The sequence below is a fragment of the Gallinula chloropus genome (assembly GCF_964237585.1).
Source record: "Gallinula chloropus genome assembly, chromosome: 13".
Classification (NCBI taxonomy): Eukaryota; Metazoa; Chordata; class Aves; order Gruiformes; family Rallidae; genus Gallinula; species Gallinula chloropus.
Window position 1 is genome coordinate 21,002,014 of NC_140098.1, and position 21,258 is coordinate 21,023,271.

Below are 21,258 nucleotides of genomic sequence, written 5' to 3' on the forward strand. Positions count from 1 at the left end.
ACTCCAACTGTACCCATCCTCTACTAACCCACATCCCTGAGCACCTCATCTACCCGTCTGTTAAACACACCCAGGGCAGTGACTCCCCTCTCCCTGGGCAGCCTGTCCCAGTGCCCAACAGCCCTTTGGGGAAGGATCTTTCCCTAATGTCTGAGCTGACCCTGCCCTGGTGCAGCTCGAGCCCATTCCCCCTCATCCTGTCACCCGTCACTTGGGTGAAGAGACCAACCCCCACCTCTCTGCACCCTCTTGTCAGGTCAGTGTAGGTGGTAAGGTCTCCCCTCAGCCTCCTCTTCTCCAGGCTGAACACCCCCAGCTCCCTCAGCTGCCCCTAGGAAGGTTTGCTCTCCAGCCCCTTCCCCAGCCCTGTTGCCCTTCTCTTGACTCACTCCAGGACCTCAATGTCCTTCCTGGAGTGAGGGGCCCAAACCTGAACCCAGCACTCAAGGTGCAGCCTCACCAACACCGAGCACAGGGGCACAGTCCAGCCCCAGACCTGCTGGCCACGCTGGGTCTGACACAAGCCAGGATGCCCTTGGCCTTCTTGGCCACCCAGGCACGCTGCCAGCTCACGTCCAGTCACAGTCACCCAGCACCCCCAGGGCCTTCTCCACCAGCAGCTCTCCAGTCGCTCTGCTCCCAGCCTGTCCCACTGCCCGGGGTTGTTACGTCCCAAGCACAGGGCTCTGCCCTTGGCCTTGCTGAACCTCACCCCACGGGTCTCAGCCCATGGATCCAGCTGCCCAGGTCCCTCTGAAGATCCTCCCCACCCTCTGGCAGATCGAAGCTTCCTCCCAGCTCAGCGTCCCCACAAACTTCCTGAGGGAACATTCGATCCCTTCACCCCAGTCACAGATAAGAACACTGAGCGGGCCCAGCACAGGACAGAGCCCTGGGGAACACGGCTCGAGCCCAGCCTCACGCTGGGTTTAGCTCCGTTCACCACAGCGCTTCGGCCCAGCCACCCAGCCGGGTTTTTACCGGGGTACGCTGCACCCGCAGCCCTTCCCTCACCCGCCGAGCGGGTCAGCGCGGCAGCCCCTGCCTCCCAGCACCCCGCGCTGACCGGGCCCGGCCCCCGCCCCCCGGCTGCCGCATCCCTCCGTGAAGGACGCGGGTGACCGCGGGGCCCGTGACAGCCGCGCACCCGGCTCGCTGCCCCCGCCGAGCCCGATCGCCGCCGGGGTGCCCCGCGGCCGCCCCGCCGGAGAAGATCTCACCGCCTGACGGGCTCGGCCCGGCCCCCACGCACCTCCTCCTCGCACAGCCGGCTGTAGGCGGCCTCCAAGTCCGCCAGGTCGGTGAGCGACTGAATCCGCTCCGCGGAGAGCGCGGAGCTGGACGAGCCGCCGCCCTCCGCCGCCTTCGGGCCGGACGCCGTGGCCGCCGCCATCTTGGGACGCTACTGACACGGCTTCGATAGCCGTGAGGTCCGCGGGGGCTGCCCGCCTTTGCGCCTGAACGCTTGCCAACCCTCATCTCCGCCTGCTAGCGCGGGAGGCTGACGCTTCCCTGGCAATCTAGGCTCAGAGAGGCCGGGTTGTTTTTTTTCGGAGGTTCTTGGTACGGGGAATGGCTGCCGTCGCTCCGTGATCATTCAGGCGCTGCCGTGGCCAGCTTGTCCTACTCCCCTCCCTTACCCACCTCCCTTACCCTCCTCCAGAGGCGCGCGCGCGCCGGTCCTCACAGGAAAGAGGCGCGTAAGGGTAGCGCGCAGGCGCGGCTTTCATGGCGGAGCGGGCCGGCGCCGAGCCCGCCTAGGCCGGAGCAGCATCTGCCGCCATCCGCCGCCATCCGCACGGTGAGGGCGGCTTCTCCGCGCCGCGGTCGCCCGCTGGCGCCGCTCGGCCGGGAAGCCGCGGTCCGGCCCGCTAATTCACCGGGGGGAGCGGCCGCAGGCCCAGGCGCCGCGGGCCCTTCGGGACCGGGCCTGTGAGGGGCAGCCGGGCCCGGGCGTCCACCCGCGGCCTGTTCCCGGAGCCCGCGGTCGGGAGCTCGCCCCTGGGTACGGGCTGGTGCTGGGCTGCGGGCCCTGCGAGGGCTTGGGTGAGGCTCGGGGCGGCTTCGGGCCGGTCCTTGTGGCCTGCGGCGCCTGGCGGGACGAGTGCGGCGGCCCGTGTGCGACTGGGGTTCCCTCCCGCCTTAGCCCCGGGGAGAGGAGCCGGCTGAGGCGCTCGCTGCCAGCGGCTGTGAGTAAGCTGGGCTCGCGTTAAGTGAAGCAGCGGGACCGGTGCAGTGTAACAGACGGGGCGTCCCCGCAGGGGTTCCCCGGCTTTGCTTTCTCAGCAGCTGCAGCCGCGAGAGGGGTAATTAGCTGGGAGCTCTGCTCAGTCGCACGGCAGCGAGGAGCTCTGCTGGTGCTTGGCAGCCTGGTTACCTCTGGGAGCGCCTCGTACCGCTCAGTACCGAGTAACTTCACCTGCGCGGCTGTGGATCTGCATGCAGGCAGGCGAGGGCCGGCAGCGGTTCCCTCTCTGTGCCGTGTGGAAAGCCCACAGAGTAACGTGGGGTTTGTTCCTCCCTCTTCGTTGCAGGCTGGAGCTGCAAGAAGGTGAAGTGAACCCAGTGAGCCACCATGTTTCTCTACAACCTGACGCTGCAGCGTGCCACCGGCATCAGCTATGCTATCCATGGCAACTTCTCAGGTAGCCTCCTCCCTTCGCACGGCTTGGCTTGGGCGCTTTTGGGGTGGGAGAAGAGATGGGAAGAGGTGTTTGGTTTTCATTTGTTTTGGTTGCTGAAGCTCTCTGCTTCAGCACAGCGTTTGTTGTTGTTGTTGCTTGTGTGTTATAATTCACTCTTGAGCTGTTGCAACTTGTGGGAAGGTCAAGAAAAGTTTGGCTGGATTGTCTTTTGGTGGTATTTTGTCCACTTGCTTGGGCTGTTTGGAGATGCTTAAGCAGCAGTGGCCTTCGACGTGGTGAACAAGTTGGTTTGAACTCTTCCATAGCAATTATAAAACTTCTTGGGGTTCAGTTTTCTGTTTGTTTTTATCCTGCTTCCTGAAACCGCATGTTCTGCTCGGCTGTCGCTAATTCTTTCTCCTGTTTTGGGTTCTCTAGGAACCAAACAACAAGAAATTGTTGTTTCCCGGGGCAAGATCCTGGAGCTGCTCCGCCCTGATCCCAACACAGGGAAGGTTCACACCTTGCTGACAGTGGAAGTGTTCGGTGTCATTCGCTCCCTCATGGCCTTCAGGCTGACCGGGGGGACCAAAGACTATATTGTCGTGGGCAGCGATTCGGGGCGCATCGTTATTCTGGAGTACCAGCCCTCAAAGAACGTCTTTGAGAAGATTCATCAGGAAACCTTTGGCAAGAGCGGATGTCGCAGAATCGTTCCAGGCCAGTACTTGGCTGTAGACCCCAAGGGCCGTGCCGTCATGATCAGTAAGTCAGCCTGTTGGCTTATTTTACTCCTTGTTCTTTTCCTCCTGTCTTCGTGGGTGTTTGTTTCTGAGTGAGTTTCTGCCAGGTGTAATTGGCAGTGTTTTCTTCCCAGGCAGTTTGTCAGGCTATGAGATGTGTCAAGGAGCCTGCAGGCATTCGCAGTAGTTCCTTGATGCTGATGGAAGAGCAGAAATTCATCCTAACGCTGGGCTAGAACAATTTGGAAAGAGGCCAGCTTGGGTAGCGATGCACGGACAGCCCCAGAGCATGGTGTCTGGGGAAGAGGTTGGAGTGGCAGGTGTCAGCGCTGCAGCGGGATCAGGCAGCTCCCAGAGCCTGAAATGATGTTACGAATTCATGTCTCTTCTCTGAGGTCTGTCCTGGAGACAACTGTGTGCGTTTCTGATCAGGCTTTGTTGGTAGAACGCCAGGGTGATGTTTTTATGAGTTTCACCCTGTCTTAGCGACTCGGTGTGTGAGCTTCCTCAGCGTGCCGCAGTCAGCTCCGTGCTGTGCTTGCTGCTTTTCTATGTGCTGAGAGCAGGGATGTGCAGTGACAGGTAGCTTAACAGCGCCGTTCATAGCAGGAGTAACAGTAAATAACACTTTCCTTTCTGACAGGCCTTGGTTTTGAGGGTGAGAAGGTAGCACAGTCACAGTTGTGCTGCTCCCGTTGATAGTTGGGAGTGAGAAGTGTTTGTTGTGTTGCTGATGCTGAGCACCAGACAAAAATTCCATTAAAGTAGTGCTGGGGAAAGATCTCCCTGGCAAGTGGCTTTACACGGTGGAACACCGGGCTGCTGTTCTCAGTTTGCACTTCCTTCCCTGCAGCCTGTTGTCTCTCGTCTGGTGGAATGAGTGAGTAGGTCTGCCTGCAGCCTTTGCAGAGTGAGTACTGGGCTAGGTGAGCATAGGGTCAGTTTTTGCCTTCAGAGAGCTGGAGTTCTCATTTGTGCTTGATGGCTGGAACATTTAACATGAGATGTTCAGCGTTAATTGGTGCCATGGGGATAGGTTCCAGTGGTGAATTCAGACAGAAGTAGTGCTGACATTCTCTTGCTCAGTTACGCATCAGTCCTGGGACAGCAGGTGTAGTCAGGTTTGATCTTCCATTGATGTGCTTCAGGTGCGGTTGTCCTTTACTTACAGGTGCTATTGAAAAGCAGAAGCTGGTGTACATCTTGAACAGAGATGCTGCTGCTCGTCTTACCATCTCCTCCCCGCTGGAAGCTCACAAGGCCAATACCTTGGTGTACCATGTGGTGGGAGTCGATGTGGGGTTTGAAAACCCAATGTTTGCTTGCCTGGAAATGGATTATGAGGTGAAAACCACTTGATCTTCCTTTGCTGTCTTTTGAGCTTTGTTGTTCCTCCTCTTAATCTGCCTGTGGAGGTGGGGAGTGTTGCCCACTTGCTGTCTGAGACAGTTTTCATGTGCTGTGAGCTCTTTGTCTTTGGTTAGAATGCACAAGTCTCTTCTGTTGTAGTGATTTTTCTTAAATTCTGTCTGTTCAGCTGCAGATGCGTGTGTCTTCTTCATCTGAATCCTTTCTTGTGCATCTTCCTGCACATCTTTTTGATTTCATTCTAGTGCCATTCAGAACTGTCTCCCTGCGTGTCAGCTTTGCTCCTTAAAGACACCTTCCTGTGTTGTGTTTTAGGAAGCAGACAACGATCCGACAGGAGAAGCAGCAGCCAACACACAGCAGACACTGACGTTTTATGAGCTGGACTTGGGTTTGAACCACGTTGTTAGGAAATACAGCGAGCCCTTGGAAGAGCACGGCAACTTCCTCATAACAGGTACTGCCCACCTGGCTGCTGTCATGGTTCTGCCCCAGCTGAGAGCACTGTGCAGCTGCTCACTCTGATGCGGGGCAGGGAAGGAAAAAACCCAAAGGCAAACCTCGTGGGTGGGGTAAGGACAGTTTGCTGGGACAGCAGAGAGAGAAATAAAAATCATGGGACTTTCTAGCAGAAATTGGTGATGCACAGGGCAGTTTCTCACCAAACTGCACAGCTCAGAGCCCTCCTGAAACCAGACCATTCCCAAAAACTCTGTGTCTTGGAGCCATGTGCTCCTACCCCCTTTATGCTGAGCATGATGTAATTGGCACAGAATACCCTCTTTGACCAGTTTGGGTCACCTGTCCCAGCTGTGTCCCCTCCCAACTTCCTGTTGTCCTTTGCCTTCTCATTAGCATTATGATATGAACAACTGAGAAGTCCTTGTCTGCTTGGCAGTAACTAAACCATCAGGGTGTTACCAGCACTGCACATCCCAGCTCCCAACACCATTACACTGGCTGCTAGATTGAAAATTAACTCTATCCTGGTGAAAACCAGGATGGCTGCCAAGTCTTTTTTCCCATGGATCTACTTCACTCCCATTCCACTGCACAATACTCTCTGAGCACGAAGGAAGCTAAGCTGGGAGAGCATCCTTGTATGCTTGCTGTGGTGTAGCATCTTCCCATGGCAGTTGTCAGGCCCAAATCTGGCTGGATCTGACCCCTGCTGCTATTTTGTGGGGATCTTGATAGAAGTATTTTATAAGAACATACGCTGAACAGGCAGGGTATGTCAGAAAACCTTCTGGTGGGTGGTTTGACAGCAAGCAAACATGCCAGTAACCTACAGTTTGTGTTTAACTGACAGGCTGCTAGTGTGGTAATTTGGGCACCTCATGGCTTTGTAGACAAGAATAAGCCAAGAAGGATAAAACATACGCAGTTCATCTGAAGCTGTCCCCCCTTCTCCTTCCCCATCCTCTACTTACACCTGCCCTGTTCTCATGCCAACACAGGCGGCTATACTCAGCCTTTTGTGTATGGTTTGTGTATGCAGGGTGATGGAGAGCACTGGAAACTCATTTTAAAGAAAACCATAAGAAATGTGCTGTGGGCAGACATTGAGATGTGTTTGAAGAGCTTTTCTTCCAGCCTTTTTTGTGTTTCAGTTCCTGGAGGCTCTGATGGACCTAGTGGGGTGCTGATCTGTTCCGAAAACTACATTACTTACAAAAACTTCGGAGACCAGCCTGATATCAGATGCCCAATTCCCAGGAGACGGGTGAGAATTTTGGGATTCTACTCCCTTTTTATTTTCAGATGATCTTTGTTGGTGCTAAATGAATTCTTGATACTTGCCTTCTGAGGTTAAAGGCATCGGAGGGGCTTTACAATACAGCGGAACCATATAAGTCTGCTGACCTATCGTCTCCCTTCCTGGCTTTATGTACTAATGTGAGGGAAGGCAGGGGTGGGTGTAGCCTGAAGTGATGAGCTCAGTTCATGTCTCTTCTCTGAGATTTATACTGGAGATACTCCAACGACTCTGATCGGGCACCACGGTGGCAGCGCTGCCGGTGTAAGATAGGGTTGCTTGAGATGGTGAGTCATGGCTGGCATCCTGTACACAAGTGAATTCGACAGCTGCTCTGTTACATCTGAGGCTGCTTCCTCCTCCTTTGCTGTTGCAAATTCTCCTGTGATGTGACAGTGCTTTGAACCCCTGCCAAGGTTCAGGTGCTCAAACCAGTGGTGTGCGGATTGCAGCCCTCCACTGTGTGTGGCTTTGCTGTGTGAGAGTTTCCCAGAGAAGGGTGAGGAGGTAGAGGGGGGGTGCTTAGGCACAGTGCATTAGAAATGCATTTCCTTCTGGGGCCCGAGATGTACTGAGGGCAGCTACAGGTGGAACGGAGGGGATGTGTTTTGTAGCAAAAGCTTCCTCGCTTACTGGCAGCTCTTAAGGTGCCTGTGAAGTGGAAATGCTCCAGGCAGTGAAATAGCATCAGCACTTGCTGGGTTGATTCTTTTCCACCAGTGATCTCTGCTTCCTTTCTTGACAGAATGATTTGGATGACCCGGAGAGAGGTATGATTTTTGTCTGCTCTGCTACACACAAGACCAAGTCCATGTTCTTCTTCCTGGCCCAGACAGAGCAGGGAGACATCTTCAAAATCACTCTGGAGACTGATGAAGACATGGTAAGCATCATGTGAAGAACAGTATACTCACTGAGAAGAGTCCTTAGTTATTTTCTCCAATTCTCTGAAGTGAATAAATATAATACAGGTTTAGCTGAGTGGTGGCCTGTCTTCTGCGTGATTTGTGATACTGTGTTATCCAGAGTTGCAACTGGTGTTGACTCTTAGAGATGCAGCACAGGGTTTGCAAGGATCCTGTGAGATTGATGTTGCAGAGTCACAAGCACGTCTTTGGTATTGTACAGGCAGTCCTTCCTTCAAAAGATGTAAGGTGTAGTCTGTGAACCTGCTAGAGAGTATTCCAGAAACTAATTCTGGGGAACTTTGGTTTCTGTTGGTCACAGTAGGTGCTCTCTTTCATCTCTGAATTGAATATTTACAAGCTGCCACCAGTGGTTTTTGCAGATGAGGTGGCTGGCTTGGTATAGCTGGCCTGTGAGCTGAAATAGCAGGTTTGAAGTGGCTTGCTGCTGCTTCTCCCAAGTGTTTTGCAACAGGAAGATGGCTCCTGCAGTTTTTGAGTCAATGTTGAAGGTTAGCTTGTCCTTAATCTAAATATGTCCAACGTGGTACAGGTGACTGTGTAGCATAGCTGCAAGATTGTTCTTTGATGTTTCACCAAGTTTATGCCCGGATCAAACGTAGAAATTCACTCAGGACAGTTACTGTTTTGCATGGTGGCGACTGGCTGGTGTTCAGTTAAGCAGGCTGGCTGAAAGAAAGAAGACATTTGCTATTTTTGCAACTGTTTTTTTCCAAACTGACTCAGTGTTACCAAAGCCAGAAAGCCTTAGAATAAAGCAGGCAGTCCAACTTGCTGGGTTTTGTGATTTATAACCTGCTGCCTTAAACTACTGATGTGGTTACGCCTGGCCTGCTCTCTTGCTTCCTGTCTTGGCAGCCTGTGCTTTATTAAATCACACATGCATGGCTCTAGTACTTCACAGTCAAGGTTTCCTCTGCTTTCAGGTAACAGAGATTCGGCTGAAGTACTTTGACACTGTTCCTGTTGCTGCTGCCATGTGTGTGCTGAAGACGGGGTTCCTCTTCGTGGCATCTGAATTTGGAAACCAGTGAGTAAACAATTTCACGTCGGCAGTTTTCCCCTGTTCCTGTATGGGACTGCAGACTGACTCTTGAACTTAACATAGAAAGACAGCACCTTCATTCAAGCAGCTTGAGCAGAACAGTTGGCTAGGCTGTGAGTGAATGAGGTAATATTCTTCTTGTTTGGACCTGGATTAGCTGTTGTGGTGCAGGGAACAGGAGGTTACATGCAGTTGCAGTAGGTTTGGGAAGAATTGAGTGTGTGCAGTTCATAGAGACTCCATTGCATGGCCAGGCGAATCATCAATTAATTAGTTTGATCACTTGTCATAGAACACTTGGAAGTAGATCAGGTTTGTTATTAGTAACTGATCCTTTTCTTAATAGATGTATACCAGAGGGCTTTCTCACTTCACCGTTGGGGTTCTAGAATATTCTGAAGACTCAAGGCTTTGCGCTCCTTTGAAGGTGGCTTAGCAGTGTCTAAGTGGGGGATTCACAAGAACAGAGACTAATACTTGTTTATTCTGACTGCATCTGCAATCAGCCACCTGAGGGAGCTCCAGCCAGATAAGCAGAGTGAATCTGAATTCCCTGGTATAAACCAGGCTTTTGAGGGAGCCATGTTCATTTGAGCTTTATTAAAGCCAGGAAGTAAATCTGTCTGATCTTTCTGGTCTTATCTTTTCCTCTGACGTTTAACTTGGATTGTTGTGATACTCAAGCTTATAAAAGGGAGTAAGGAATGAGGTTAACTGTTTTATTGGAATGCTCTCACCTTGTTGTTTTTGACTGGAGTTGCAGTCTTAGCTGCTGGCCTTGCTCTTGGCCTCGCCTGTCAGTTGGTGCTTTGGTTCTAAGGCAGGAATATCTGAAAGGCTCAAGGGTAAACAGAAAACACTGTTTTCTGGTTACCTTGTCAGTGACAGCTACAAATCAGGAGGCTTGGAGGGGGGAAGATAGTGGCAGGTTTGGGTTTGCTTGCCTCCGATTCCTTTTAAACGTTTTGCTAGCAGGAAGACAATCCACAAGGCTGAATCTTAATAGCTGTGTCACCTAGAGAATGTCTGAATATCTACCTAAGCCTTACATGGAGAAGGCTATGTGAGCTTTGTGCTGAACATGCTGTTGCTCTTGCTTTCTGTCTCAAGTTACCTGTACCAGATAGCTCACCTGGGTGATGACGATGAGGAGCCAGAGTTTTCTTCTGCCATGCCTCTTGAGGAAGGAGATACATTCTTTTTCCAGCCACGACCTCTCAAGAACCTGGTGCTGGTGGATGAGTTGGACAGTTTGTCTCCTATTCTGTGTTGTCAGGTACGTGGCCATCAGCAAGCTCTGTTCACCACACGAGGCCTTTCTCATTTACAGAGGAATTGATCGTAGGTGCATCACTTCTCTCTTAGCTTTTCTGAGGAGCACTTGTCTGTAAGTGGAGTCACCAGGGCTCTGTTACCCTCCCAGGAACACTGCTCTATGCTAAATGCTGATGGAAAAGCGAACATGCTGAATTTTCCAGCAGCTGCCTAAGAGGGGTACCTGCCCTGGCAGCCTTTGACTCCTGTGGGGATGAATGTAGATCTGGACACAGGGTGTTGACTAGTAGACCTGTGCTGCACTTGCGCTGACTGTCAGACCAGCTCTGCAGAGTTTGGTTAAGGCTTGACTTGGTTTCAGGGCAGCAGATGGTACACGCTAGGGCACCTTCACTGCTTTCAGTACATGGAAAAAGCCATTCTTAAAGCAGTAGTGTGGCATATATAGCTTAGCTTCATTTCCCTGTGGGTGGTGTTTGATGCTTTTTCTCTGTGCAGATAGCGGATTTGGCCAACGAAGACACACCCCAGTTGTACGTGGCTTGTGGTCGGGGGCCCCGGTCATCTCTGAGGGTTCTAAGACATGGACTTGAGGTAAGACTTGCAGCACTGTAGAAGAAGAGCTTGAGAGCCAGGGACAGTGGGAGGCAACCCTTGAAGAAAGGGTCATGAAATGAAGTGATTCTCCTTTTGCTACAGTCAGGAGAGCAATTTTCTCTAGGCTTGCTTCTTGGAAATAGAAACCTTGTGCTGTTTATTCCTGCTTGCTCGAACACTTCTTGTTAGTTGACTCCAGCCACCTGCATTGTGTCTCTGACACTTGAGTGTCCTGAGTTGAAACATTCCTGGTGTCTCTGCCAGGTGTTCTGCTGCTGATCTCTTTGCCGATCTCTTTGCTGGGGGTGGGTGACCTTGTTTTAAAGCTGTTCATCCAGAGCTCTAACATTGCCACATCACTGCTGAATTTATTATAGCCTGTAGCACATCTGGCATGGGGAAGAGAGCATCAGAATGGGGAGTTATGAGTTCTCCTGCCCGATTGTGGGAAAGCTTTACAAACCGTGGGTTGTTTGGTGACAGAGCTCAGTAAGTCTAAACATCTGTTTGCTGAAGAACCGTCTTCCTGTTTACTCTTAGGTATCTGAAATGGCTGTCTCAGAGCTGCCTGGTAACCCCAACGCCGTATGGACCGTGAGGAGACACGTTGAAGGTAAGCAGTGCTCTCCTAAAGCACATGGAGGTGATCATGTGTTCCTGTTTTTCCTTTTCCTGCCCGAGGAGATAGGAAGGATGCTGTGTGATGGTTGTGTGCAGTCCCCAAAGTTACCTTTTGAATCAGCAGCCACATGTTTGCCCCTTCTGATCCCCTAAAATTCTCATGTTTCCCTTTGACAAAGCAGCACCTGCCTGCAGCTGCATCCTTCACCCAACATGCTGCATCAGCTGTATGCTTGCAGCCTGGAGCTGCTGAACTCATCCTTTCCCACTTTCCATAAGTTCTTGCTCTGACATCAGCAGACAATGATCCTGGGTTTTGCTGGCTATTCTTTATATGCGTGTTGACAACTGCAGTAATCAGCTCTTTGTGACAGCCTGGAATACAAATTATGGAACAAAGTGGATAAATCAGCAACAGTGTCTGTATTTTATTACTTCCTTCTATGCGTATCTGCAAAGAAAACAGTAGCTTTGGGCTAGGACACACTCCTGTTCCAAAAACCCAGCCGTGTATAGGGTGCTGCCCATTTCAGGAAGGTCAGGATTCAAAGTTGGCAGAACATAGGGGATTGTGGGCTTGGGGTTGGTTTTTTCCCCGATGTGAAACACCAGGCTTGCCTTCCTGAAGTACAAGAGGAAGTGTAATCCCTTGTCCTTCCTCTTCAGGGTGAGGTCAGAGCTCCTCAGAAATACCTAAAAAGCCTGAAGCGAATCTCTGCTGGGTGTGGAGAGTCTCTGTGATTATTTCTGGGGCAGTGTTTTGTGTAAATCCCACAAAGGCTTCCTGTGTGTTTACACACTGGGTATAGAGTTGCCAGACCACTGCAGTAGAGACCTTAGCTTCTTGTGGTGACGTTGTATCTTGTTTTCAGTCAGAGTGTAGCGTGTCCTCCGGGGAGCCAGTAACCCTGTGGGAATTCCAGACGTTGCTGTGGGATTTGCCTTGCCATCTGAGGCCTGCTGTCAGTACCCACGCTCGTGTTCTGAGGCTTGTGTACTACTGAAGCAGCACGGAAGGAGCTTTAAGCAAGAAGTGCCTTCATGTTCCCCAGAAATAAAAGGGGCAGAAGGAAAGTATTTCTATAGCTCATACCAAAAATGCATGCTTCTCTTTAAAGAGGTGTTCCAGTTTGTTAGTGACAGACCTTTGCCTCTCCTTTCTGAAAAAGGGGTTGGTCACATTTGCCCCCTCTGAGAGGTGAAGGCTTCTGACATCACCTTATGGTTTTAAAACCTAAAAAGGGTTCTAGAGGATGACTGACATCTCAGGAGCTGGAGGACTATTGCTAACCTACATAAACCAGACCAGTTGCACTCCCTCTTCTTTCCCTCCTTCCAAATTCTCCAGGTTCCAGCATGAAGATCTTTTATTTCAGAAAGGCTGGAATTTGTGGCCGTTGGGAACCATGTTACTGTTTGCATGCAGTTAGAAGTTACCTGAAACCCACCTCTGGGTTACAACCCTCTGAGTTCAGACATGGTTCTGATGGGTTTGAATCAGGAAGACAGTGGAACCTCCTTGGTCACATGTCTGATCTCAAAGCTACCTAAGTGCCATTTCTGAGCGTTGGGTCTGCAGTGTGGGGCTGCCTGGCTCTGCCCGTGCCCCAAGGCGTGCGTGCTGCCAGGCCTCTTGAGAGACACAGACAGGTTTGCAGCTCTCCAAGCACATACTAACCTTGGCTGGTACGTGGTGATGCACACTACCAATACCAAGCCTCTTTTTTTCTTCCACAGGTGGCTGGTGGTGGAGGTGCTGATCACAGGTGTGTACCTACTGCTAGGGGCTCCTGTACTGTCCCACAGGTTAACTGCAGCGAATCCCAAAATCCCATCCCAAAATCATGGGGCAGCTTTTACACTGAGCTGTTCAGTCCATGAATTCTTGAAGCTGTTGTGTAGTTTGAGGTTGTTGCTTTCATAGTTCAGCTGAGGAGTAGAAGGCAACTCCTGCCTTGGGGGAACAAAATCATTGACTGTGTGTCTGCAGAGCAGTTGGTGCTTGCTGAAATCGGAGGCGTGCGTTTTGGGGGTGTTTTGACTCCACCTGACGATGGGCTCCTGGCTGCTTTGTCTGCCCATCAGATAGAAGTGGATGGAGCTTGGACCAGACCCCCTCCTGCAGTTAAAGCCTGAGGTCTGAGGAGCTAGAGGGCTGTGTGCTTTGCTGCAGAAGTAGACGCGAGTGCATTCCCTGCTTGGCACTCCTGTGTGCAGAGCCATGTGCAGTCTGCAGCTGTGGAGTCTCCATGCAGTAGTAAACAAAAGCCTGGGGAAATGTGCTGTCATCCCACCAGTATTGTTTAAATCAGAATAATCCTGGATTTTTGCACTGCTCATCTGTCTGTTCGCTGAACACCTGAGCCGGTGGTGACTGCCTTCCTGTCTGTGCAAATTCAAACGCTGCGGAGTGTGAAGAAGCCAGTACCGGGTATAGGGAGGCGTGTGGGAGTGGAATTCTCATGGACTAACAGAAACTGAATCCATGACAAGAAACAGAAAGGACAGTGGTGTAGAGTTCATGGGCTGACCCGCGGTGTTTTCATAACCCCCTGTGACGTGCACATGAAGCCGCATAGAAATTGTAGCGAAGGGGCAGGAGAGCGAGGGGGCCCAGCTGTGGGTTCTTCAGAGCCCTTAAAACGTCTCTGTTACTCACTGAAAGGAGCTAACAGGAGCAATTAGAACAGTAACAAGCATCTCTCAAGTCTTGTGTCTGCCTACAAAATAACCTCTATCTGTTGAAACCTCTGGGCAGCCTGATGTTGTGCTTGGGGGTTGTGCAGAGCTAAGCAGCTCTCCTTTCATATTAAAATCTGTAGATCGCTTCTTCTAACTGAGAATAATTCTCAGTGTGCCCTGGGGATTTAGTCTCCTTAACTTCAACTAGGCTGCTGTGTTTTCTAAACCAAAATTGCATTGTGTGACTCGAGATGAATGCCTCTTATTCACTGACTTCATCCTGGTAATTCAACCCCTTCATTTCAAAAGCTCCAGCCGAGAGGCATTAAGCAACGCTCCTGGACTTCCAGAAAAAATGCACTTGTCACTATTATTGACACAGACTTCAAGGCATGCTTTAATAGAGCTGTAAGCCAGTGAAAAGAGAGAGCTAAAAAAGTTTTAAGAGGTAGGAATATATTTTCGTTCGGAGGTGAATCGGTGCTGGTTTCAAACGGGAGTTTTGTCCTGCTCCACATCACGTGGCTAAGCCTCCAGCTGGGGACAGGGTGGTTTATCTTGAGAACCACAGTCCCCAGGGAGGAAAGCAGCAGCTCTCAAGAAGTTTGGAAAGCAGCAATGGTCTCTGACATGGAATTTCTAGAACATCCTGTCTACGGGATATTTATGAATTAAATGCTTAGCTTGTGAACTGTGAGGAGTTCTGCTGAGAGCGATCGAGGAACTCTTGCAGGGTTTTGGCGTTGAAAAATTCATGTGAGTTTGTAGGAGAAGCTGCTGTTGGGTGTGGAAAGTAGTCAGCGTGTGATGGTACATCTTAACTCTTACATCAGCTGCTAACGGCAGAGAAACTCTCCTGTTAAGCCCAGTGTTTAAATAGCTCTTGTTGCTGATGGGTTTCTGTGTGCAGGTTGAGTTCTTGTTCCCTCATTTCTCCAAGGGGACCAGCTCCTGTTTGTGGGGTTTGAGAGCATGTTGGAGGTTATAGGCTGTGACCACTTAATAACGGAGTTTATGCCGCAGACCGCTGTTGGAATTGCTTTAATTAAACAAAGCTCTTCAGTTTGATTGGATCTGTGGTCTGTGTACCAGATGTTGGAGAGAAAAATGATGTGGGTTTTCTTTTTTTCACTTGCATATTTTCAGCTGTATGTAAGAACTTTCTGTTATAAAATGACGCAGCAGGTTTGGCAGTGTCTCCCTTTAAACGGGGCGGATAAGAAAAGGATCAGTTCCTGAAGTATTGGTTTCCTTTAAACGGCTTCAGTTTCTTTAGGCTGCTGCATGGCATTTGCTTGGTGGCCTCTATTCATCCCAGTGATGGTTACATTCCTCTGCTCAGAGAGTCATTGGCCACTTCGTGTCTCCTGTGTTTGCAAATTATGGGGAAAAACTCTGCTCCAGGGCCAGAACTGTACCCTCGCCTCTGCTGAATGCCTTGTGCTGTGGGGTTGTAAGCCTGAGCTGTGGGGTGAGCTCAGTTAAAGTGAGGAATTTCTCCCTTTAAGAAACAGCACTTGCATGATGAGAGCAGCAGAAACAGCCTTGCTTCTCTGAGGCAATCTGACTTCTCCACTGAGGCTCCTGACTGTCTTTCCCAACAGACTTCATTGTTTCTGTTGCTTTTGTTGTTATGTTTTAATGAGACTCTCCTCTCCCCATCTTGAAAGCCTATCGCTTTCTGTGGGATGAAATTGAACAGCGGTGAAACAGGACATTCCCTTTGCCCAGTCCTATTGTGTTCCTTTCCCACAGTTTCCCTATTTCCAAGTGAGTTCTTAAGACTATTTTGATTAGCATAGCTCTTCTGCATCCAAGCTACTGGACTCTCCAAGCTGTTCTCTTTGGTGAAGCCAGTACTGCAGGTAATAAATACTGTGTTGTGGCCTGAAACGAGCTATTTAGGATGTCCTCCGTCCCCATGGGACCTATAACCACGTTCATGATGATACCCTTGGACTGAATTAAGGTGAAACGGCGCCAGCCAATCTTAACAATTTATTAAGACAAACACAAGTGTTAGCAACCACTTGCCTTAAGTCAATAACAACTACTTAACTGGAGAACAGTTTAACTAGGTGAGCAAAGTCCCGTGCGGCACAGTATTACTTGAAAGGAGAAAGAAAGGAGGAGAGAGAAAGAAAAACAGAGATAAAGAGAGATATCACCACCCATGGATCCAGCAGCATTCTCATTGGTCCTCTGTATCTTGATGTTGTCTTCGTGGTGGGAGGCCCTTGATTCTGGTGGTGGTGATGGTGAGGGCTCAGGGTGTACGGTTGTGCTCTTGATGGCACTGCTTTTACTCAGTTCAAGTTCTGGTTCCAAGAGATTTCATGCATGTTCATGGTGGGCATGCAGTGGTAGGCTTGGCACAGACTCAGTGCGTCCCGGGTGGTCACAGAGAGACTGTTCTGGGGGTCTCATCATCCTGAAGCACAGCAGCCCAGCACACTGTGCCTGTGCAGTTAGCTGTTGACAGGTGTTAAAGCCGCAGGGTCTCGCAATCCTACCCCGCAGGGCCAGAGACTGATGTCTTTTGTTTTTGCTGATGGCTTCATTTGTACCAAGAAATGCTTGAGGCAAAATGTCCCAAAATCTGTCCACCACATACTGTGGCTTGTCCCAGCAGAAGCAAAGGTCAGTGATTACAAAAAAACTGTAATTGTGTCTCATCCCAGGAGACTGTAGAGCTGAGCTGGTTTTGCTTCTGCTGAGAGCAGAGCAGGCTAACCCGAGTTCCTGTGGTGCTCTGCACCCTAATTGTTCTCTGCAGCCTTACATGATGTGATAGTAGGCAGAGATGAGGTCCTGTGACCTCTTGCTTGCAGCATGTGTGGTATGGGTTCTGCAGAGGGTTTCCTTGTGTTGACATTGTTGCAGTGGAGCATTGTGCTTGACTGCATCAGGCCTTAAATCTGGGTTCAGGTCCTCATGCGAGGTGGGAAAAGTATCTTAAATGCTTCTAGACCTTGTGCTGTCTTTGATAAAAGTAGGCAGGAGTCCTGCTTGCCAGAACCCCGAGTATTGTGAATTGACTCTCTCTGGGTCATCATTTGATCCTTGGCCCAGTTGTGCATTGTTTGGAGTCTAGGAGTGGCTGGCTTTTGGACAGCGTGTCCTAGAACGAACTTGCGTAGTGCTGCCAGCAGATGTAATTATCACAGGAATTCTGCTGCTAGACAACTGTCAGGCTGCTAACTTTGTTGGAAAGTCTTGCAGTTATTTCATCAGCGCTGTTTTTTCCCTGTCTCCCTTGACCAGATGAATTTGACGCCTATATCATCGTGTCCTTCGTAAATGCCACGCTGGTGCTGTCTATCGGAGAGACTGTAGAAGAAGTGACTGACTCTGGATTCCTGGGTACTACACCCACCTTGTCCTGCTCTCTTCTTGGGGATGATGCTTTGGTCCAGGTAATGGAAGACTTCTGATACATCTGCTTGTGTCTGCCATTCTGTGCTTGGCCTCTTTTGTGTCAAAAGCACCAGTGAGATGGGAGTTGAGATGGGATGGTACATACAGAATTGATGTGGCCTTTTTTTTCTCTTCAGGTTTATCCAGATGGGATCCGGCACATCCGAGCAGATAAGAGAGTAAATGAGTGGAAAACACCAGGGAAGAAAACCATTGTGAAATGTGCTGTGAACCAGAGACAAGTAGTGATAGCGCTGACTGGAGGAGAACTGGTTTACTTTGAGATGGACCCGGTATGTGTGATAATGTTAGGAATGAGTTTGGAAGAGCAGGGCAGAGTGTGGGCCGTGCCAGACCTGTGGAAGAGGATTCTGTAGTGAAGCATCCTTCTAGAATGAGACAGATCAAAGCCTTGCATACCTGGGCTGGTCTGAGATGGCTAATTAAAGTCTCTGAAGTTCATGATTGGAGGCTGGGAGTTGCATCCTGCTGCTGCTATTCTGGGTCTTCCAGTTGTAGCTGAAATAAGGCTATAAAGAAACGTGTTTAAAAATACCAAAAGTCTAAAGCACTGTCTTTAAAGAAGTAAAAAACCTGATATGGGGAAGGTGTGAAGAGACAGCTGGCTGGTTAATAATCTCTTGTCTTTTCCTGTCTCAGTCAGGACAGCTGAATGAGTACACAGAGAGAAAAGAAATGTCGGCTGATGTCGTTTGCATGAGCTTGGCCAACGTTCCCCCTGGGGAGCAGCGCTCCCGGTTCCTTGCTGTTGGGCTGGTGGACAACACTGTCAGGATCATTTCCCTCGACCCGTCGGTGAGTAGCTGTGCTGGTTCTGCCTCTTCCATTGGCTTGAAGTGTTCAGAAGGGAACTCCAGAGGTGGGCTGGGTCCATCTAAGGTGTCATTTGTGTGAATGACTGGAAGTGAGGAACTTGGGTGGCTCCTCTCTCTACTGGTTGGGAGGAAGCATAACCCTGGATCCTAACCTGTAACGGGTTCCCTGGTTTGATCAGTCTCACCCATACCTCAGGGTTTGGCTGATGAGATATGAAAGCACTGCTCTTTTGTCTGACTTTTCTGCCTGCAGTAAAATCAGGTTCATCCTGCAAGCAGGTCAGCAGCAAAACAGCATTATTGTTCCTCTCCCTGCAACAAATGAACATTGAGAGAATGGTTGAAGTAACAAAACTTTGCTCAGGTCTCTCCACACTAAGTAACTACAAACTGTGTTAGAACAGTTTGGAAGGATCCAATTTGTCTTTTCCAAAGCACTGCTACCACTCCTGCTTGCCAAAATCCCCAGAGCCAGCGCCTGTTGTGACTTTTTCTTCCTTTTTTTCTGTGCTGAATGCTCCTTTATGGAGATTTAAAAGGACATCTCTGAGCCCCTTAGATGGAGCTTGAATCCCTCTTGCCATGCCAAGCCTTGCTGACTAATGTGGTCACCCCTTTTCTCCCCTGCCTCCCACAGGATTGCTTACAGCCGCTGAGTATGCAGGCGCTTCCTGCGCAGCCCGAGTCGCTCTGCATTGTGGAGATGGGTGGCACAGAGAAGCAGGACGAGCTGGGGGAGAGGGGCTCCATTGGCTTTCTGTACCTCAACATCGGGCTGCAGGTGAGTGTCTCCGTGTGTCAGCCCTGGGTCTGGCAGGTGTGTCTTGGTGAGCCTTCCCCAGAAGGTACAATCGCAGAATTAACCTTGTGCCCTGCAACAAGACAAGGCCTGACTGTCCCCTCTTCTTTTCGTTACAACGTGCTTCACAACTGGGACTGGGGAATTCACCCTGTGACTTGGTAGAGGTGCAAGTTTCACATATGTTTCTAGCCTTGAGGTTAGTCAAAAGACAGCATATTGTCCCAGGCATCACATAGGACAAATTGTACTCCCCCCCCCCAGCAGCCCTTCCAAAAACAGGGCATGTTCTAAACAAAATTCTTAAATTCTGGGGAAAAGTTGTTGGGCATTTCTTTAGAAAATTCCCTGTAGGACAGAGTATCAAAAAAGTAACTGCCCACAACCGTAGGCTCTGCTTTAATAGCTGGGCTGCTGCACAGCTTTTTGTTGCATCCAGTGCTCAACTCTGTGATCTCTGACCAAAAAATGTTGTTTTGACAATTCAACATGTGGTAAAAATATTCAGAGTGGTCTAGGTTCTCTCACATGCCTCAAGTTTGGTGTCAGAATGGAAGTTCTTCTTAAGCAGCATGAGATTTTCTCTGACTGCCTTGTACCAAGAGGGATTAGGACCTGGAATCAGCCCTCAGGTTTTTTGTGGCTTATGTGATATGCTAGACTTCTTGGTCTGGTTTTTGGCCTCTTTGTTTTGAAGGAGTGATTCAGGAGCTGTACAGTGATTCCTTCCTGCCCTGCAGGAGCTGTGCTGTTTAACATTAAGAACCAATTTAGGCACAACGTGGCTGGAGAAGGGAGTTGTGTTGGAAGCTAGGAAAACAAACACCTAATTCTTCTGGAATTGCTGCTCAGTGCTCAGTAATGGCTGTAACTAGTAACTTCTTATCTGTGGTGTTGCTCTAACTTCTTGGTTTGCCAATGTCAAGAACGGTGTGCTGCTGCGAACTGTCCTGGACCCTGTCACGGGCGACCTTTCCGATACCAGGACCAGATACCTGGGCTCACGGCCTGTGAAGCTCTTCAGAGTCCGAATGCAAGGCCAGGAGGCGGTGAGTTGAGCTCCAGAGGAGTGCAGATCCACTCCCTGGATGCAGCACCCTGGTTTTCCCTCTTGGTGGGCGGGGTGGGGAAGCATCCTTGCCAGCACAGCAGGGTCCTCTGGGTAAGGGTGGGAAGTAGAATGACACAATGCCTCTCCCACAGGCATCCTTGTTCTTGATGGTATTCCCCTTACTTCCTAAGAAGTAACATGTAGTGCTGCCCTGCCTTCTTTGAATTGGCCCATAAGCTGTGTTAGCAGGTTCTCTGGAAAGCTCTGAGCAGGTTCTTGGGCTTATTGATGCTGATAGATCTTGCCTTACCTGCATTAGTGCACAGGGATGGAAAGAGCCCAGTGCAGAAATCTTGCTGCCCCTTGACTGCTTGCTGCAAGGGATGTTCATCTCCTGTTTGGAACATCTCAGCCAGGGGCTGGACTGCTCCATGCGTGGTTCAAGGAAAACACTTGCAGGATTTGGCATAGAGGGAAGAACGTGTTTCATCAGAAGTGCCATTTCCAGGCCTTCTGATGTGGCGCTGGGGAGATCAGCCACCCCCTGCTTGACTCATTTTTGGATGACACCTTCAGAGTTGAGAAATCCTGCTGGGCAGTGTAGGGGGCTGGATCTGGGGATCAGAGCTCTGCTTTAACACTGTGGCATGCTGGGTGAATCTCTTCAGCTTGCTGCTGCTGGTCTACCAGCAGTAACTGGGAGGTGAGGTGCTTTGCACCTCTAGCAGAGGGTGCCTGTGGAATAGCTGAGTGCTTTTTTGCTCTGAGACCAGAACCGGTTCCTTGTCTTATAAGGTGGGGAGAAAAAGCTGCTTGTGGCCTATTAGCAGTGGGCTTGGTGTAGCCTGTGAGCAGTTCTGTGTAGTTCCAGCTTGCTTTGCTCAGGTAAAAAGTAAGGTCACACTGAAATAGATACATCACATGCAAACCTGAAGAGTTTAGAAGTCTGGCTGCTTCCTTTGGGTTCCCTTAACTTGATTGAAATGGATTCTTTTAAGTAAGCTTGGGTTATGGTGCTACAACATCTGTGACAAAGCAGTAAATACTTATTTTAAAAGATCTGTTCCCATTAGATCAGGCTGTTGTTTAAAAAAAGACACAGAAGTGTTTGTTGATCTTAGAGATAAGAGTTTGTGTTGTGCCTAAGTTTGAGGACTTGTCTTGATAGTGCTTTAAAGTTTCTCTTCCTGCTGTGTATGTATATAAAACTCTCTCAAAAGCAAGTAGCGTTGTTGAAGGGATGCTCTGATCCTGATGGAGAGTCTGGTTCTAGTGGGTAGGAGTCCAGCACTGTCCATCCATTCCCAATAAATCCATCCTGTGTCTGTCCCAGGTGCTGGCCATGTCGAGCCGTTCCTGGCTCAGTTACTCCTACCAGTCACGCTTCCACCTGACCCCTCTGTCGTACGAGACGCTGGAGTTCGCCTCTGGCTTTGCATCGGAGCAGTGCCCAGAGGGCATCGTGGCCATCTCCACTAACACTCTGAGGTAAGAACCCATGCCAGACACCGGTGC

At 50.1% G+C, this 21,258-nt stretch overlaps 1 protein-coding gene across 1 annotated transcript in view; it reads left to right on the forward strand.

The window, feature by feature from the left end:
- Window positions 1-2,551: 2,551 nt before the first annotated feature.
- The window catches only part of SF3B3 (splicing factor 3b subunit 3), a 28,132-nt gene continuing 9,425 nt past the window's right edge, over window positions 2,552-21,258 (forward strand). The window contains exons 1-16 of the mRNA XM_084270225.1: window positions 2,552-2,645; window positions 3,063-3,389; window positions 4,539-4,711; window positions 5,051-5,192; window positions 6,349-6,461; window positions 7,240-7,377; window positions 8,347-8,450; window positions 9,576-9,741; window positions 10,239-10,334; window positions 10,878-10,950; window positions 16,905-17,056; window positions 17,195-17,350; window positions 17,718-17,873; window positions 18,531-18,674; window positions 19,619-19,741; window positions 21,077-21,231. Of these exons, the coding sequence (XP_084126351.1) occupies window positions 2,576-2,645; window positions 3,063-3,389; window positions 4,539-4,711; window positions 5,051-5,192; window positions 6,349-6,461; window positions 7,240-7,377; window positions 8,347-8,450; window positions 9,576-9,741; window positions 10,239-10,334; window positions 10,878-10,950; window positions 16,905-17,056; window positions 17,195-17,350; window positions 17,718-17,873; window positions 18,531-18,674; window positions 19,619-19,741; window positions 21,077-21,231 (2,288 nt within the window). The 5' untranslated portion in view covers window positions 2,552-2,575. The remainder of the gene's footprint in view (window positions 2,646-3,062; window positions 3,390-4,538; window positions 4,712-5,050; window positions 5,193-6,348; window positions 6,462-7,239; window positions 7,378-8,346; window positions 8,451-9,575; window positions 9,742-10,238; window positions 10,335-10,877; window positions 10,951-16,904; window positions 17,057-17,194; window positions 17,351-17,717; window positions 17,874-18,530; window positions 18,675-19,618; window positions 19,742-21,076; window positions 21,232-21,258) is intronic.